The sequence below is a fragment of the Pongo pygmaeus genome, chromosome 4, assembly GCF_028885625.2.
Source record: "Pongo pygmaeus isolate AG05252 chromosome 4, NHGRI_mPonPyg2-v2.0_pri, whole genome shotgun sequence".
In the NCBI taxonomy this organism is placed as follows: Eukaryota; Metazoa; Chordata; class Mammalia; order Primates; family Hominidae; genus Pongo; species Pongo pygmaeus.
Window position 1 is genome coordinate 139,120,915 of NC_072377.2, and position 19,721 is coordinate 139,140,635.

Sequence of the window (19,721 nt, forward strand, 5' to 3'; positions counted from 1 at the left end):
CTTGTTAAAGAGTCAGATTCCTGCCTCCCACTTCCACCCCCAGATCTACTGAATCACAATCTCTGGTAGGAATTTTTTTAAGCGTGTGTGTGTGTGTGTGTTTTAAAGCTCTCCAGGAGATTCTGTGCATACTAGAGAAACTTAATATAGATAAAATGGTTGTCTTATTTTTCACATTTCAACTGAGTCGACATTGTGTACTACTTCAGTTTGTCCATAAGTTGTTTTCAGTTTTACCACACAAATTAGGCCTTGGTACTTGAGCAAAGGTACCTTAGAATCCTTGCACTAAGAAAAAGTTCTACAATCTTTGCAATTTTCAAAGTCCAAGAAATTTCTAATGAACAAAATGAAAATTATGGTTGAATAATAAAAATGGAACTTGACACTAGAGTTCTTCAAGACCAGATTAGTATTTTATTTTTCCCTTCCTAACACTCAAATTCATGGCAGGTGAAAAGATAATAGAACATAATCAAAATAACACATAAACACAATTCAAAAACGTTTAACCATTTTTATAGCTCTTTGTTGTAAAACACACAAAGTTAAACAGAAACATCTTTATATAAATTATCCTTAATAATCTGTATACACTGTAAAACAATTGAAAATTCACACAAGATCCTAGTGCAAGCAGTGGTGTACAAAAGTGCAAACAAGGTTAGTGATTAACAACGTACCATCAATTTTCCACTTCAACATACTTTACATTCAGCCAAATACTGAAGGTTTCACCATGGAAAAACACTTTTATCACTTTTAAAGTAACTTGACTATGTTCACCCTGAGTGCTCTTGCCTCAGTATGGCAACTGATTATGAGTTCAGGTTAGGAGCAACACCAGGGAATACAGAAACCCATGTTAAGTTGGCCATTCTGACATGAATCTATACTTGAAAATGAAAACAATCCCAAAGAAAACCTGTATGTCAAAAACAGAACTGTTCCTGCCTTTCACCCCCAAAATATTTAAAACTAAATCTAAGCCACTATTTAAAATGCATGCTGGCCGAGTGCAGTGGTTCACGCCTATAATCTAGCACTTTGGGAGGCTGAGGCAGGCGGATCATGTGAGGTCAGAAGTTCGACAAGCCTGGACAACATGGTGAAACCCTGTCTCTACTAACAATACAAATATTAGCCAGCTGTGGTGGCGGATGCCTGTAATCCCAGCTACTTGGGAGACTGAGGCAGGAGAATCACTTGAAGCTGGGAGGTGGAGGTTGCAGTGAGTGGAGATCACACCACTGCACTCCAGCCTGGGTGACAAAGCAAGACTCCATCTCAAACAAACAAACAAACAAGTATGCTGAAGAAGAATCCATCTACTCCAGTGTAGCTTTTCCAAAAATAGTTCTGTGTAAACTCAGTTTTCTATTTCTGCCCTAAAATCTATCTGGGGCAGGGGACACACCTGAAACAAAGTTGGCTTTGGATAACTTCACTTACTTTCCTTTGAATACTTTGGATTCTGTTTAAAAGTATGATGAAAGCTGTGAACGACAATTAGTGCCGTTAAATATAATAGATACTTAATGCTCTAAATTATAAGGACAAAAATTAATTGGTTCAGAACTGCATCTTTAATAGACTCTGTGGCTTCCCTTGACACTGGAGGATCTTTAAAATCCAGGTGTTGGGTGGGGATTTGTGAGAGGGAATGGTAACGGGTTCAGAAGTGGAAACATGGTTTTAACAAAATTCCAGTCACTTTATACAGAGGCAGAGTCACATATCCCAAGAGCTGGTTCTTCTTTTATTTGGTTAAAAAGCACTAACTTGAATTTCAAAAGAAGGATAATAATGGAAATGACCAGAAGCATCAACATGTAGTTTTAGGCTGGGCACAGTGGCTCGTGTGTATAATCCCAGCACTTTGGGAGGCCGAGGCGAGTGGATCACTTGAGGTCAGGAGCTGGAGACCAGCCTGGCCAAATGATGAAACCCTGTCTCTACTAAAAATACAAAAATTAAGTGGGCATGGTGGGGTGCACCTGTAATCCCAGCTACTCGGGATGGTGAGGCACAAGAATTTCTTGAACCCGGGAAGCAGAGGTTGCAGTGAGCCAAGATCGCACCACTGCACTCCAGCCTGGGCAACAGAGTGAGACTTCATCTCAAAAAAAAAAAAAAAAAAAGAAAGAAAAGAAAAAACAAACATGCAGTTTTGATAATTTAGTCCTTAATTGAAGCACACTGTTTTTCTAAACTCTTATATTTATAGCAAAGCCTCTGGCTTTTAATGTAGGCTATCTTTTATTCACTATTAATTTTGCATTAAGAAACTTATGTTTGCTAATTTCTATTTTTTCATTGTTTCTTGAAGATTTTTTAATGCTTCAACTTTTTACATATGTTTAAAATGATTTAAACAATATGCTCCAAATTAAATGAACAGAAGGAATTTTGAGAGATTTCCCTTTATGTAGCTATTCTCAGTGCACTCTGGTCAAATTTTACTTGGCAATAAATCCTTGCAAACTTCAGTCATTTAAGTGACTAACAAGACTGAAATACCACATTGAGTCACATACCAAATACAGTTTCAGAAAATGTAAACCTTTCCCCTGAAACTCTCCAATCATGTTAACTAGAACTATACTGTTTCTAATGATGGAACCTGTGAAATGCTGGGTTTTGAATGTAGTTAATAAAATAATTTTCTAGAATGCAAGAAACACTTTTATCACAGTTATCACCCTATTTTAATGATTTATAAGTAGTTTATGTGCTTTCCATCACTATAAAGTATGAGCCAGTTGAAAATTGGCTGGGCACGGTGGCTCATGCCTGTAATCCCAGCACTTTGGAAGGCTGAGGCGGGCAGATCACGAGGTCAGGAGTTCGAGACTAGCCTGGCCAACATAGTGAAACCCCATCTCTACTAAAAATACAAAAATTAGCCAGGCACGGTGGCACGCGCCTGTAGTCCCAGCTACTCAGGAGGCTGAGGTAGGAGAATCACTTGAACCCAGGAGGTGGAGGTTGCAGTAAGCAGAGATTGTGCCACTGCACTCTAGCCTGGGCAACAAAGCAAGACTCCGTCTCAAAAAAAACAAAAAACAAAACAAAAAAACAAACAAAAACAAAAGATGAGCCGGTTGAAAACTAAGAAAAGAAACAATGTTCTGCTTTTATGCTATAAACCACAAAAAATTTGTATATGGATCCAGGTACACAAAACTAAAATTTAGGTCTACACAGGCAGTATCTGTGTTCATATATCTTTGGCACTCATACAAAGATACTGGTTTAAACCAACAGTGAATAATTTTTTTTCATATACTTTAGGAAATGTCTGTTCTCCAATTAAAAAATGCTATAATCTCCATTCTAAAAATTCACTGAGATAAACTGAAATCTATCAATTTAACCAGCTGTGATCCAAAAGTGTAATTAACAGCAGTCAGTGAAACAGGTATGGGATAAGAATCTCTTTAAAAGTGTAAAAGTGGGTTGAGACCTTATATTTTTACATTTCAGACTTCAGATTTTAAAAAATCTTTTGGACAGTGCCTGATTTGTATGTATACCACAGTGTTAACTACGCCCTAGCATCTTGCAGTGTGGGACACACAATTAGCCTATGTCCCCAGTACTAGTATTTACCTGGGAAATACTCCATGGATGCACACATTCACACAGGCACATGCAGAATTGTCTTTCCTCTGTGCTTCTACTGTTTCTTGCCATCCTCTTAATTTGATCTCTTGAAAAAGAGCAGTACCCAGTGCATATACTCTGGAGAGGTTCTCAAAGCTGGACAGTAAGTCCTCTGGCTCAGGAACTCTGCCCCCTAAAGCTGGGAGGAAAGCTTGGTTGCTCCTAAACATGGCTTCCTTTCTAGAGGCTCGGGCCATAAAAATCTTCTATCTTTGGGAAAATATCCACAGTTTAGCTGTGGTCCACAAAGTGACTTTGTTTCTTTGATCCTAGTGTTACAATTAGAATGAGGGTTCTGGAGCAAGATATATTACACCAGAAAGCATTTTTCCTGGCTAGAAAAACCAGTATGTTTTTTTCCTTTATACCAATTTACAACACAAATAATTAGCTTCTTCATTATCATAATAGATACTCTAGGAAATACTTGAAGAAAGGCAGTTCCCTGAAGGTACTGAAGACAGATAACATGAACAAGAGGCAGTTATTTTTAATAAGGCTTAGTTCTATTTAGTCAGAACTTAAGGAGTACTTTAAACCTATCTGGAAGAAGAAATCAATAGGCTGCAATGTCATGTTCTACTTTTCCCGTAGTGTTACTGATGTTTCCAGGAAGGGAGGGAGCACTTTTGTTTTCATTTAGAAAGAAGATGAAAGTGAAAACAGAATAGTCAGATTACTGAAACCAAATGTCATCTTAAGAAGTGACCTTGTCAGCTTAGCTAAATAGTAATTCCTTCCAGTCATATTCCTCAATACTTATCTGCTTCATAGGTTATATTATCAATGACAAAAAGGACTGTAACTCTGACATGGACAATGGCTACAGAAAACACTAATTTTTGATATTAAAATTATTCTTGATGGAATTGGTTAAATATACTATAAAACTTGGCTTATAATCAAGATAAATCTTAAACTTGAGGGTCTTTAAAAATACATTTTTGGCACTTACCTTTCATCTTATATTACTAATGATGGGAATCTCAAACATATAAAAAAAGAATTCAGTTTCTTAGGAAATTATAATGATTTTGAAAAACTAAAATTTTCTTAGCAAGCCTAGCAATGAGGCTTGCAGGCCCTATCACATGGCAAGCATAATATCTAAAAACAAAAGTCAGGTCAGGCATGGTAGCTCACGCCTGTAATCCCAGAACTTTGGGAGGCCAGGGTGGGCAGATCACTTGAGGTCAGGAGTTTGAGACCAGCCTGGGCAACATGGTGAAACCCCGTCTCTAAAACAAAATGAAACAGAGCAAAAAAAAAAAAAAAAAAAGCCAAACAAACAAAAAGTCTTTGTTGTATGAAGTAAGAACTACCTGAGAGCAAATAAGAAAAAAGAAAATTGGAAACAAGCACTTGTTTTCTTCTACCAGGATATAAAATATGCCAAAGAATACAAAAGAGCTATAGGATAGGAACAAAATCTCCACATATCTCAGACTGACACAGAACAAGCTGTTTTATTCCTCAGATATACACGTCTCTACAATGAAACTGCACACAAGGTCCTACTTATTGCTTGCCCCAGAGAGTACTGTTAAATGTAAAGAGACTAGGAATATATCTAAATGTGGAGAGACTGGTGCCTGTCATTGTTTTTGGGGAAGAGGCACAGATTACCCCATTGGGCACCAATAAGACTGGAGCACTTCAGAATTAGACAACTGGGATGGAACTATAGAGCCTACCAAACTGAGAATCAACCTTGTATACCATAAACGTGCTTTTCTTCAGAAGGCCAATCCCACAGGGACTAGGACACAGACCCCATCAGCAATGGTAGTGGCAGCATTACTAATAAAAATACACATGATTCAGGGATACATGGTATCAGGTGCAACTGACCACAACCGTCTCAGGGTAAATACCTAAGCCTTGAGAGGCTATTCTAAATATTCTAAATATTCTGAAGGAATCTCCTTTCCCAACAACCACTTCATATGCCTAATATTAAATACTCAAATTTTCAGGGTATACTAGCTAGATAAGACACATTTAAATGAAACATTTGCCCAACAAGGATGCCAAACATTAGAGTTTGTTTATTGCATGACGTTTGTATAAGAAAAAATGTTATTGAAAACTGTAAGGCATCATGCAATCATTGAATAAGCTAATTATTAACTGTACACTTAAGATAGGTGGACATATAATCTAAAATTTAAAAACTAGTTCCAGAAAAGTACATAAAAAATTTAACATGATGAGCTTTTAAATATGGTTTATAGTTTCATGTTGTTAAAAAGTGCTTCAAATGTACTGCTGGAAAGTTGCTCTTTAGAAATGGCGCTGGGGTGATGTCAGATTATAAACTGTAAAAACCAATTACTTTTATGGAATTAGAGAGCTAACATTGTGATACTCAAACTTACTTGAATCAGTTTTCAATTCTCACTCAAATTAAGTTGATTTAATATTAATAATCTAAAAAACATCGTTTTATAACCAGCAAAAGTCTATTGAATTCAAGTTATGCATGTTGAGCAATAAAATCTCTGAGTAAGCCTGAACGTTGAGACCTGGAACCAATGTGAGTTTGTGTTAATCAATGTACTGTGCCATCCAGCGGAAGCCTTCTCCGTAACCTTGTCTTTTGAGCACACTACACATGAAAACTTCTAAGGGTCGGGCATTCAGTTCTTTCAGAGATACACTCCCCTAGAATAGAAGAGAGACATTTTGTTGGAATTTTATGAAATTAATAAAGCCCCACATCCCAGCAGAATTATAGGTTCTATTTTAGAACAAAGAATGGCTGTGATAAATCCATGACTGTGATAAAGTCGTGGCTGCTTGGCATCCAAGCCCCATAAACACACAAGAAGCCTCCTTCTCTCACTCTACCTTAGGACAGGATGGCCACTCAGTGGGAAAGAGATTAGCTTGCAAGATACCCAAGAATAAAAATAATCTGATTTAGAAAAAAATCCAAACTGGCTTCACTAATATTAAAGACAAACATTCCCTGAGAAGGTTTATGACCAAACAAAGCATTTCCTAAAATTAATATCAAGCTAATTTATAAAAAAGAAGACAGAAAACAGACCAAAGTCTACTTTGTCTGACTTAAGAGCCTCCTGCGGAATGGGCGTGGTGGCTCATGCCTGTAATCTCAGCACTCTGGGAGGCAAAGGCGGGTGGATCACCTGAGGTCAGGAGTTCGAGACCAGACTGACCAACATGGAGAAACCCCATCTCTACTAAAAATACAAAATTAGCTGGGCATGGTGGCACATGCCTGTAATCCCAGCTACTAGGGAGGCTGAGGCAGGAGAATCGCTTGTACCTGGGAGGCAGAGGTTGCAGCGAGCCGAGATCGCACCATTGTACTCCAGCCTGGGCAACAAGAGCAAAACTCCATCTCAAAAAAAAAAAGAGCCTCCTGCTATATGCTGCAGTATTTCTCCACCCTGAAATGGTATGTGTAAACTAAACAAATTTTGTAAATCTCTGGGGTTCTTCCATTGTTTATCTGGATTTTTTCAATGCTGATGTTTCCCCCAAAGTAAATCCTAGGAAAAGTGAATACCAAAACAATCCATCTTAAAGCTTATTATAAAGTGTATGTTCAGAAAACCCTAAAATATTCCTATGACCAAGTTTATGTCTTATTTATCTCTGGTAAACTCAGGGCCTAAACACACTACTGGTATACTTAAACACTCAAATATATCGTTTGGTGGCTAATTCTGAAAATGTATGATAAATAACTTTGAAAGCTTTAATTTAGTTTCCTATAAGCACAAGCCTTAGGCATAACTGATCCTTGACATTTTTGTTGTCACCAAGAAAAGGTTTCATTCCATGATAGAAAGAAATGAAGACATTAAAAAGACCCACATGTATAAATGACAGTTTTCTTTAAGAAAAATGATAATGGGCTTGTATAGTTGGACAATGGTAATTTAAGAAGACATTTGTACTGTAGAATTAAACACACCCATCACCATTTTTTTTTTTTTTACCTTTCCTGTTGTCTGACCATATAAACCAAACATTTCTCGCAACCTCTCTTCACTGATGGCTTCAGGTCTGTCGATCTTATTCCCAAGAATCAGTATAGGCACATTAGCAATGGTTTCTTCTGTCATTAGTGACTGAAGAAAACAAAATACAAAACAAGCGTTGATATGAAACCATCCAAAGAGCTTATTTTGATATGATAAAACAATAAAGGACTCATTCTCTACCATATCATGTCATACCAACGTTCTTTGTCAAACTTTCCCCACATTTTAAAGTGACCTCAATGAAACCATAAGCTAAATTCTTCTGTCTTCCTAAGGCTCTTCCTGTAAATGTTTACTCTGCTTATCCTTTAAAGCAGTGACATAGAATGTATAGAGCCAGCGCCTTAGAGGTGGACAGATCTGGTTTCACTTCTGGCTCCACTGCTTCTGAGATGTGACTTTGGGCAAGTTAGCCTGACTGAAGCTCTAGAGAGAATTAGGAACAGTAGCATCCACCCTATGAAGTTGAGAATTAAATCAAGTAATACGCACAGTCTCTGGAACAAAGTAGGAACTCAGGCATTCTCTGTCCTTGTTTTGTAACCATAGAACCTACCTGGACTTTTCCACACATACAAGTATTTGTTTGCCTGCTCTGGGCACAGCCATGGTAGGATCAACCTTCAATCAAATCATGGACCTGCTTACTCTGTGGCCCCAGATCTGGTGCTGACCTTGCCTGCTGCTGTTGGGCCCCTTTACAAAGTATCTGACCTGGGATACTGGAGGGGAGGTAGCTACATATGCCTCGGCTCACTCCTGGGAGTAGTGTCAAAGATGGCATGTCCTATCATTTCCAGGTTGTGGCTTAAGAAATAGCATCTTAGCATGACCAGGGACTCAAGATCAACCCACTCCAGGAATATAGCAGACATGAAATATACTAAAAGGGTACATTCTGTACAGGGTGAGCTTCTTAAGTCTTCATAAAGGATGTCTGTGTTAGTACTTCCTCAATAGCTACAATTGCTCTGTTACTCCCTCTGCATTCTAAGTAATCACTACTTAAAGCAATCACTGAGCTCAACAAATGGCCAAGAGTTTCATCAGAGACTGCAGAAAAGCTGCACTCTGATACCTATATCTCTGACCTACTTCTGCAGGCTTACCAGAGTGATTTGACTATATTTAGTTTCAATTATTTAACTTACATCAAGTTCTTCTTTTGACTCTAACAGCCTTTCATGGTCTGCACAATCCACCAGAAATACAATGCCATTGATAGCAGGAAGGTAGTTTTTCCACACTCTTCGAGCTAACAAAAACAATCAGGAGTTAGAGTTTACTTGTTGGTCAAACCCAGCAGATGGTTTAAGCAAAGAGTCCAACCAGATATCAAGTGCAGTAATCCCTTAGCTGCTGGTACTTCACAATATATTCAAGTTAGTCTTTTACCCAATGGTGCCAAATTCTTCTGAGAATAACTAAGAGGGAATTTCAGGCTTCCCTTGATTGTGGGCAAGTCAAATACTTTAGTCTCTTCCAATTATCATATGTAAGAAGTAGAATATTAAAAATAAAAATAAAAATAATACACGTTAAGTTCATTGGAGGACTGCTACTAGATCTAAAATATAAGCAGTAAAAAAACTACATATATGTAATTATATATACATAAAATGTGTGTATTTATGTTACATATATATGTAGTGTTCATTTTTTGACATTTCTAGTTATCAGATTTTTTTGGCCAGTGATAAATTTGGAATGAGTGACAGAAGGAAATTAATATCAGGTACAAGCTTGCTAAAATAATAAGGCCAGGTGTGGTGGCTCACACTTGTAATCCCAGCACTTTGGAAGGCCAAGGCAGGTGGATTGCTTGAGCTCAGGAGTTCAAGACCAGCCTGGACAACATAGTGAAACCTCATCTCTACAAAAAAACACAAAAAATTAGCCAAGCCAGACACAGTGGCTCATGCCTGTAATCCCAGCACTTTGGGAGGCTGAGGCAGGTGGATCACCTGAGGTCAGGAGTTGGAGACCAGCCTGGCCAACATGGCAAAACCCTGTCTCTACTAAAAATACAAAAATTAGCCAGGCTTGGAGAATCACTTGAACCCGGGAGGTGGAGGTGGCAGTGAGCCGAGATCACGCCACAGCACTCCAGCCTGGGTGACAGAGAGACTCCGTCTCAACAACAACAAAAAAAATTAGAAAGTGTGGTGGTGTGTGCCTGCCCAGCTACTTGGGAGGCTGAGGTGGGAGAATGGAGCCCAGGAGGCAGAGGCTGCAGTAAGCCAAGATCATGCCACTGCACTCCAGCCTGGGAGACAGAACCAGACTCTGTCTCAAAAAAAATAATTAAAAAAAACCCAAAACAAAACTGTTTTACTCAGAAAAGAAGCTCAAATGTTAATAATTAACTGAAGTCTATGAAATCATAAGAGTAATTTTTTCCATAACATAACTTTCTTCACTGACTTGAGTTTTACGACATACCTTTTTTTTTTTTTTTTTTTTAAGAGACAGGGTCTTGCTGTGTCATCCAGGCTAGTTCATCGCAACCTCAGACTCTTGAGCTCAAGCCATGTTCCCATCTCAGCCTCCTGAGTAGGTAGGACTATCAGTGTCTATCACTATGCCCCACTAATTGTTTAAATTCTGTGTAGAGACAGGGTCTTGCTATGTTGCAAGGCTGGTCTTGAACTCCTGGCTTCAAGTGATCCTCCCAACCTCAGCCTCTCAAAGTGCTGGGATTATAGGCCTGAGACCCCACACCCAGCCATTATGACATATCTTGAAAACGACATAGAAATGAAGTCTCAGACAAATTCCATTAGATTCCATTTCTAATAATCATATTCCAGAAATTATTTTGTGTATATGCCAGACAATTACATGTCTCAAATGTGCTTTCACTAGCCAGAACCATTTACAATCTTTTCAACTATATGTCGCATCAGGTCTTTAGAATGCCCACCAACTCAGTAATATTGGTTAGTTATGACTTACTATGAGGTAGATGTTGCCAAGTACTTTTGGGGATATAAAAAATGAACAGACCAGGTGTGGTGGCTCACACCTGTAATCCCAGCACTTTGGGAAATTGAGGTAGGAGGACTGCTTGAGGCCAGGACTTCAAAATCAGCCTGGGCAAGATTGTGAGACCCCATCTCTAAAAAAAAAAATTTTTTTAATTAAAACAAAACAAAATAAAAAACAGGATTTTAGTCCCCGCAAGTTTAATGTAAGAGATAAGGCAGTCTTTCCAAACTTGTTGTAGACATGTACACAAATATACTAAGTGCTATGAAGTACAGCTGAGAGCACTCCAACTGAGAATGGCTTCCCAAGGGAGGTAGCAGGGCATATGTTGGGGTCTGAAGGGGTTACTTACGTGCGGATGGGGATGGCATGAACAAAAGAAAAGCACAGAGGCAGGAAAACACCAAGAAGGTCTGATTTGGTTGAAGTAAAAAGAATGGGAAGGGGAATAGAGGGAAATAAAAGAAAAGTAGGCCAGACGTGGTGGCTCACACCTATAATCCCAACTTTTGGGAGGCTGAGATGGGAGGATTGCTTGAGCCCAGGAGTTGGAGACAAGCCTAGGCAACACAGTGAGTGAGACCCTGTGTCTATAAGATAATTTTTAAAAGCCCAGAAAAGTAAACTGGGACCAGATCATAGAGATCCTGAATGCCAGGTTAATGAGTTTGGCCTTTATTTTATAGGTAATGAGTTAGCCACTGAAGGTTTTCGTGTTTTGTTTTGTTTTGTTTTTGTTTGTTTGTTTTACAGAGCAGTAACATGTTCATAACATGATTATGACAGTGAGAGGTAGATTGAAGTAGAGAGAATGGAAGTTAATTTTACCCATACACTTTACCACCAAAAGCAATTCCCATTTGAATTGGCCAGAAGTATCATGAAAATCACCCTTTGCTTTTAAAGTATTTATCGGGGAGTAATAATCCCTAAATTTTAAATCTACTCTGGCCTTGCGTGACTAGAATGAGATTTCATGCACTAGAACTAATGGCCACATTTTTAAGTTAAAATAAAACAAAGTGACTGTAAGAGTAAGAGAATCTTACCTTGAACATGGCGAAACCCCATCTCTACTAAGAATACAAAAATTAGCTGGGTACGGTGGCACATGCCTGTAATCCCAGCTATTGGGGAGGCTGAGGCATGAGGATTGCTTGAACTCAGGAGGCAGAGGTTGCAGTGAGCTGAGATTGCACCACTGCACTCCAACCTGGGAGACAGAGTGATCCTGTCTCAAAAAAAAAAAAAAAAAAAAAAAAAAAGAATCTTACCTTGAACATGTCCACCCAGATCAAAAGTTGTAAACGTCATGCCAGCAATGGTCAATTCTTCTGAAGCTAAATAAGATTTTAAAATATTTTTACATGAAAATCAGAAACTCATTAATAGTGTAAAAAGTAAAGTAGAGGTTCCTCTTCAAAGACTTTCCTCCCTATCTAATTAGGAATAAATAGTAACTTCTTTTAGAAGCAAAATTAATTCAAAGACCCGTGCTAACCTTCTTAAATATCTGCCAGCCGTAATAAAGAAATCAATGTACTTTATGTTCTTAGCTCCCACAATTTAGCCTAAATATTTGCCCTGGCATACTTATACTGGTCCAAGCAAACATTAGGTCATAGCCTGTTCCTCTTCCTTATTTGAAGGTGTTTTTACCTTTCTCAGCATTCCACAAGTTACTTCCTCCTTCCTTTGTTCTCCTCTGCCTTTGCCTCTTTTAAAAAGTTCTAAGTTGCTAGCCAATCGGGACAAATACAGAATGTGAGGTCCTGTTCCAGCCAATGGAAACTGGACTCAGCAGTAGGGTGGACGCATCAGATTATAAATGACCCTGTCTCCTTTGTTCGGTGTACCCTTTCTGCAGAAAGTAAAAATGGCCTTGCTGAGGAAATTAAATTTATGTTCAAGTGCTATCCTTTACAGCACCAGGGAACAAGCATTTCTAGCAATAGCTTATATTACTACTTAATGTCTGATTTACTTTTATTGCAAATAAGGTCAAATCAAACATTTAGGAACTGGTACAATAATACTTTTTTGTAATTAGATATATACCAATTCATACTGACAATATAACAAATAATTGTAATATTCAGTTCTAGTATTCTACTCACCACAAATCCAACATTTATTTTTCCTTGTCTATTCTTCCTGCTGAAAATCTTAATCTCTTCAGACAATTATTTGCTATGAATTCAAATAACTGTTCCAATCTAATAATTGTTCATATAATTCATCTTAAATGATACAGGTGAAATAATTTTCTCTTATGGCTGACATAAGACAGTCTTTAATTACAAAAACAATTACCATAAAAAATTGTGGCCATTATTTCCATAACTATCTTTCTTCCTCCTCCCTTCCACCTCTGGGACTTCAGTTGCAGGTTTGTTAGACTGCGTGATGTTGTCTCACCGGTCATTGAGGCTCTGTTTATTCTGCTTTCAGTCACTTTTCTCTCTCTGCTTCATTTTGGATAGTTTCTATTGCATTGAGTTTAGTGGTCTTTCCTTCTGCAGTACTGGCACTATCTAATTTACTATTAATCCTATCCAGTGAAATTTCCATTTCAGGCTGGGCATGGTAGCTCACGCCTGTAAGCCCAGACTTTGGGAGGCCAAGGTGGGAGAATCACTTGAGCCCAGGAGTTCGAGACCAGCCTGGGCAACACAGGGAGACCCTGCCTCTATTAAAAAAAAGAAAGAAAGAAAAAAAGAAATTTTCATTTCATATACTGTATTTTTCATTTCTAGAAGTTTCATTTGATTCTGTTTTATATCTTCCATTTCTTTCCTCATGTTTGTGTTTTCCTTTAAATCCCTGAGCACATTCATAACGACTGTCTTAATGTCTTCATCTGCTAATTCCATCATCTTTGTCACACTTGTGTCTGTTTCTACTGACTGAATCACTTTCCTGTTTCTTTGCACGTCTAATAATTTCATATTGAGTGCTGGATTTTGTTGTAGTCTTTTGAAGAAGGTTGAACTTTGTTCTGACAGTTCACTTGCTTGCAGATCAGTTTTTAAGATTTGTTAGAAGGCTAAATGGGATTAAACAATTATTCCTGGCCCCATGAGAGCTCTAGTAATTATTTGGCTAACAGCATTCTTGCAATTGTTCTTTGACTAGCCTTTTGGAGTTTTACCCATTGCATGCACAGATTGGTATTCAGCTATGTAAATTTCTAGAATCCTTTCTCTCCAGAGATCCCTCCTCTCTGGTACTCCCTCCTCTCTGTCCTAGCAAAAAAAATTCTAGTCCTGTTAGCCTTTCCAAATTCTGGTCTACATCTCCTCAACTCAGCAAGACTATTGGACTATGTTTGGGCATCCTCTCTTTGCACCATGGTCTGAAAATTACCTCTTGGCATAAAACTAAAATAGAGTTGTTTCCTTTCTCTCAGGAATCACAGTCCTGTGGTAGCTGTTGCCCAATGTCTGAAAACAGTTGTAGCATCTTTTTTGTCCGGTTTTCTGGTTGTGTACGGTGGGAGGGTAATTCCAGAACCAGTACTCACTTATGGCCAAAAGCACAAGTGCCCCATAATGACAACATAAGTTTTAGTGTAGCTACTTTAGCCCAGAGTATTTTATCTTCTTAAGAAATTCTGGGGGCCGGGCGCGGTGGCTCACGCTTGTAATCCCAGCACTTTGGGAGGCCGAGACGGGCAGATCACGAGGTCAGGAGATCGAGACCATCCTGGCGAACAAGATGAAACCCCGTCTCTACTAAAAATACAAAAAATTAGCTGGGTGCAGTGGCAGGTGCCTGAAATCCCAGCTACTAGGGAGGCTGAGGCAGGAGAATCGCTTGAACCCTGGCGGCAGAGGTTGCAATGAGCCAAGATCGCCCCACTGCACTCCAGCCTGGGGAACAGAGCAAGACTCCATCTCAAAAAAAAAAAAAAAAAATTACCCAGGCATGGTGGCAGGTGCCTGTAATCCCAGCTACTCAGGAGGCTGAGGCAGGAGAATCACTTGAACCCAGGCGGCGGAGGTTGCAGTGAGCCGAGATTGCGCCATTGCACTCCAGCCTGGGCAACAGAGAGAGATTCCGTCTCAAAATAAAAAGAAATTATGGGCCGGGCATGGTGGCTCACGCCTGTAATCCCAGCACTTTGGGAGGCCGAGGCGGGTGGATCACGAGGTCAAGAGATCGAGACCATCCTGGCTAACACGGTGAAACCCCGTCTCTACTAAAAAAAATACAAAAAATTAGCTGGCGTGGTGGCAGGCGCCTGTAGTCCCAGCTACTCAGGAGGCTGAGGCAGGAGAATGGCATGAACCCGGGAGGCGGAGCTTGCAGTGAGCCAAGATTGCACCACTGCACTCCAGCCTGGGCGACAGAGCAAGACTCTATCTCAAAAAATATTAATAATAAATAAAGAAATTCTGTATGTAGGCCAGGTGCAGTGGCTCATGCCTTTAATCCCAGCACTTTGGGAGGCCGAGGCGGGTGGATCACTTGAGACATCAGGAGTTCTGAGACCAGCCTGGCCAATGTGGTGAAACCCTGTCTCTACTAAAAATACGAAAATTAGCCAGGCGTGGTGGCAGATGCCTGTAATCCCAGCTACTAGGGAAGCTGAGACAGGAGAATGTGGCAGGCGGAGGTTGCAGTGAGCCGAGACTGGCCACTGCACTCCAGCTTGGGAGACAGAACGAGACTCCATCTCAAAAAAAAAAAAAGGGCAGGGCACGGTGGCTCACGCCTGTAATCCCAGCACTTTGGGAAGCCGAGGGGGGTGGATCACCTGAGGTGAGGAGTTTGAGACCATCCTGGCAAACATAGTGAAATCCTGTCTCTACTAAAAATACAAAAATTAGCCGGGAGTGGTGGTAGGCTCCTGTAATCCCAGCTACTCGGGAGGCTGAGGCAGGAGAATCGCTTGAACCCGGGAGGTGGAGGTTGCAGTGAGCCGAGATCACGCCATTGCACTGCAGCCTGGGGGACAAGAGCGAGACTTTGTCTCAAAAAAAAAAAAAAAAAAAGAAATTCTATGTGTAGATTGCCAAATGAATAAAATATTTAATACAATCTATATTCAAAGTCACTGTTCATAAGGAAAAGATAATGCTTAGTTAGCAAACCATCTCTATGGTAATAATCCCCAATATACTTTCTGCTTTATAAAAGAAGTCTGAATTTGACTATTTAAGATACAGAACACTGTTAACATCCCAGAAAGTCTCCTCTAGCCCCTTCCCAGTCAATCCCCATTTTCATCTCTGGAAGGAACCACTGATCTGAATTCTATCACCACAGGTTAGTTTTGTCTGTTCTAGAATTTCATATAAATGGTATCATACAGTAGATAACTTTTTATGACCAGCTTCTGCCATGTAGCATAATATGACTGAATGTATCAGTGGTTTATTCATCTTTCTTGCTAAGTAGCATTCCATTATTTATAAATTTCTTTTTTGATGGACATTTGAGGTGTTTCCAGTTTTTGGCTATTACAAATAAAATTAGTATAGGCTGGGTATGGTGGCTCACACTTGTAATCCCAGCACTTTGGGAGGCTGGATGGGAGGATCGCTTGAGCCCAGGAGTTCAAGACCAGCCTAAGCAACATGGTGAAACCCTATCTCTACAAAGAAATTTAAAAATTAGCCAGATATGGTAGCATGTGCCTGTAGTTCGAACTACTTGGGAGGCTGAGGTGGGAGGAACACTTGAACCTGGGAGGTCGAGGCTGCAGTGAGCCGTGATTGTGCCATTGCACTCCAGCCTGGGCCACAGAGTGAGACACTGACTCAAAAAAAAATAAATAAATAACTCACCACCAACAAATAAAGCTAGTATAAACATTTTTGTACAAGGTTTTTGGTAAATGTATTTTCTCATTTCTCTTGGGTAAGTAACTAGGAGTAGAACTGCCAGATCATAGGATATATGTAGGTTTTCACATATGCTTTTTTTTGCCTTTTCGAAAATGTTTTCTTTTCCACACCAGAACAGATCACATATGCTTTTGATTAATTAAAAAATATGAGTTGAAATGAATGTGAGCTGAAGGAAAGGTTGAGATAGCATCTGTTTTCCCCTAGTATCTAGAACAATGTCTGACATAAAGTAGGTGCTCAATAAATATCTGAATAAATGAAGGAGAGTAACATCAAAAAATTAAAAAAGACTTACACCTAATATTTAAGACCACTCTGTAGTCTCTTCCAGTTATGCTGGTTTTTGTGTTTTTTTTTCTGTGTTTTTTGTTTTTTTCGAGACAAGAGTCTCGCTTTGTCGCCCAGGCTGGAACGCAGTGGCACAATCTTGGCTCACGGCAACCTCCGCCTCCTGGGTTCAAGCAATTCTCCTGTCTCTGCCTCCCGAGTAGGTGGAATTACAGGCACGTGCCACCGTGTCCAGCTAATTTTCATATTTTTAGTACAGAACGGGTTTCACGATGTTGGCCAGGCTGGAAATTATGCTGTTTTTGCAGACAATTTTATCTACTCAATTTCACCATGATCATTTTTTCTTTAACAGAATTGTTCTTGTATCAGAATCTTACTTGCCAAGCCCCACTTTTTTCTCCTAATATAAAAAAAAAGATTTGTTGGCCGGGCGCGGTGGCTCACGCCTGTAATCCCAGCACTTTGGGAAGCTGAAGCGGGCAGATCACGAGGTCAGGAGATCGAGACCATCCTGGCTAACACGGTGAAACCCCGTCTCTACTAAAAATACAAAAAATTAGCCGGGCGTGGTGGCGGGAGCCTGTAGTTCCAGCTACTCGGGAAGCTGAGGCAGGAGAATGGTGTGAACTTGGGAGGCGGAGGTTGCAGTGAGTCAAGATCGTGCCACTGCACTCCAGCCTGGGTGACAGAGCGAGACTCCATCTCAAAAAAAAAAAAAAAAGTATTTGTCAATTTCCTTTTCCGACCTCACTAATTGTTTTATAGATAAAATACTTTATTTTGTTCTATCCTCATTCTTTGTTCTTTGAACATTTACTGAACTAAATAATTACAGTATTATCTACTTTTTGGTCCAGTTCTCAATTTTATATTCATTATTAAGGCTACACTTACTATTTCATAATTAATCTATAGATTAACTTGTTTTTAAACTCTATGTCTATCTGATTCATAAAATTTTCACCTGTAAAAGTAAGGTCACAGGTTAAATTAGGTTTCTGTTTCTAATAATTTTCTCACTTTAACATTAACTTTATTTTCAAATTCATTACATAACCTTAAATACAAAATAAAATTTATTAAATAATTTATAGAGTCAGCCAAGTGTGGTGGCTCACGCCTGTAATGCCAACACTTTGGGAGGCCAAGGCAGGTGGATCACTTGTGGCCAGGAGTTCCAGAACAGCCTGGCCAACATGGTGAAACCTGGTCTCTACTAAAAATACAAAAATTAGCTGGGCTTGGTAGCACATGCCTGTAATCCCAGCTATTCCAGTGGCTGAGGCAGGAGAATTGCTTGAGCCCGGGAGGCAGAGGTTGCAGGGAGCGGAGATGGTGCCACTGCACTTCAGCCTACGCAACAGAGTGAGACTCTGTCTCAAAAAAGGAAAAAAAAAATTACAGAGTCATTATTTAAAAACATTATTTTTTGGCCAGGCGTGGTGGCTCACGCCTGTAATCCCAGCACTTTGGGAGACTGAGGTGGGCGCATCACCTGAGGTCGGGAGTTCGAGACCAGCCTGGCCAACATGTTGAAACCCCGTCTGTACTAAAAATACAAAAATTAGCTGGGTGTGGTAGCACATGCCTGTAATCCGAGCTACTTGGGAGGCTGAGGCAGGAGAATTGCTTGAACTCAGAAGGCAGAGGTTGCAGTGAGCCGAGATCATACCATTGCACTCCAGCGTGGGCAACAGAGCGAGACTCCATCTCCAAAAAAAAAAACCTCAATTTTTTTGGTATTTTTTGTTTCTTTAGAGACAGGGTCTCACTCTGTTGCCCAGGTTAGGAGTGCAGTGGTGCAATCATAGCTCAGTGAAGCCTTGAACACCTAGGCTCAAGTGATGCTCCCTGCCTCAGCCTCCCAAGTACCTAGGACTACAGGTGTATGCCACCATGCCAGACTAATATTTTGTTTTTGTTTTTGTAGAGATGGCGTCTCAGTATGTTGCCCAGGCTGGTCTTAAACTCCTGGGCTCAAGTGATTCTCCTGCCTCAGCCTCCCAAAGTGCTGGGATTACAGACAGGAGCCACCACACCCATCCCTGTTTTAAAACTTCCTGTGTGTCGATGTATGCCTTGTTTTCTTTAGATTAATTCTGTGGTGTACATTAGATATTGTTGAGGTTATTAAGACTAGAAAAATAACTGGTTAACAAATTGAGTTACCAGCCATGTATAAAACTGTAATGTATCTACTGAATTAGTGCTTAAAATAGTACAGGGTGCAATGGCTCCTATCTTTAATCCCAACACTTTGGGAGGCAGAGGCAGGAGGATCACTTGCACCTGGGAGTTTAAATGGTGCGCTATGATCATACCACTGCACTCCAACCTACATGACAGAGCAAGACCCTGTCTCTACACAAATAAAATAAAGTAATATGGCTTTAAAATCTGAAAGAAGGCTGGGCGCGGTGGCTCACACCTGTAATCCCAGCACTTTGGGAGGCCGAGGAAGGTGGATCACGAGGTCAGGAGATCAAGACCATCCTGGCTAACACGGTGAAACCTCGTCTCTACTGAAAATACAAAAAATTAGCCAGGCGTGGTGGTGGGTGCCTATAGTCCCAGCTACTCGGGAGGCTGAGGCAGGACAATGGCGTGAACCTGGGAGGTGGAGCTTACAGTAAGCGGAGGTCGTGCCACTGCTCTCCAGCCTGGGTGACAGAGTGAGACTCTGCCTCAAAAAAAAAAAAATCTGAAAGAAAAAATTCAGGTTATGTAAACAAGGCAATGGTGGACTATTTACCAATCATGTCACAATCCCTCAGACAACAACTTTTTAATTCTCAAGCTAGAGAAGGGAGTACTAGTTGATAAAAAGGTATGAGTACTAATTCAAGATCTAAATATTTTCTCTGGGAGCCAGGTCACCTATAATTTATTATTTTAGGAACAGGTC

The 19,721-nt window shown here is 39.9% G+C and overlaps 1 protein-coding gene across 1 annotated transcript in view; it reads right to left on the reverse strand.

Moving 5' to 3' along the window:
* Window positions 1-394: 394 nt before the first annotated feature.
* Window positions 395-19,721, reverse strand: part of SAR1B (secretion associated Ras related GTPase 1B) — a 36,867-nt gene continuing 17,540 nt past the window's right edge. Inside the window, exons 4-7 of the mRNA XM_054489005.2 lie at window positions 11,945-12,010; window positions 8,834-8,937; window positions 7,638-7,769; window positions 395-6,330 (exon numbers count right to left, since the gene is read on the reverse strand). Coding sequence (XP_054344980.1) covers window positions 6,214-6,330; window positions 7,638-7,769; window positions 8,834-8,937; window positions 11,945-12,010 — 419 coding nt within the window. The 3' untranslated portion in view covers window positions 395-6,213. The remainder of the gene's footprint in view (window positions 6,331-7,637; window positions 7,770-8,833; window positions 8,938-11,944; window positions 12,011-19,721) is intronic.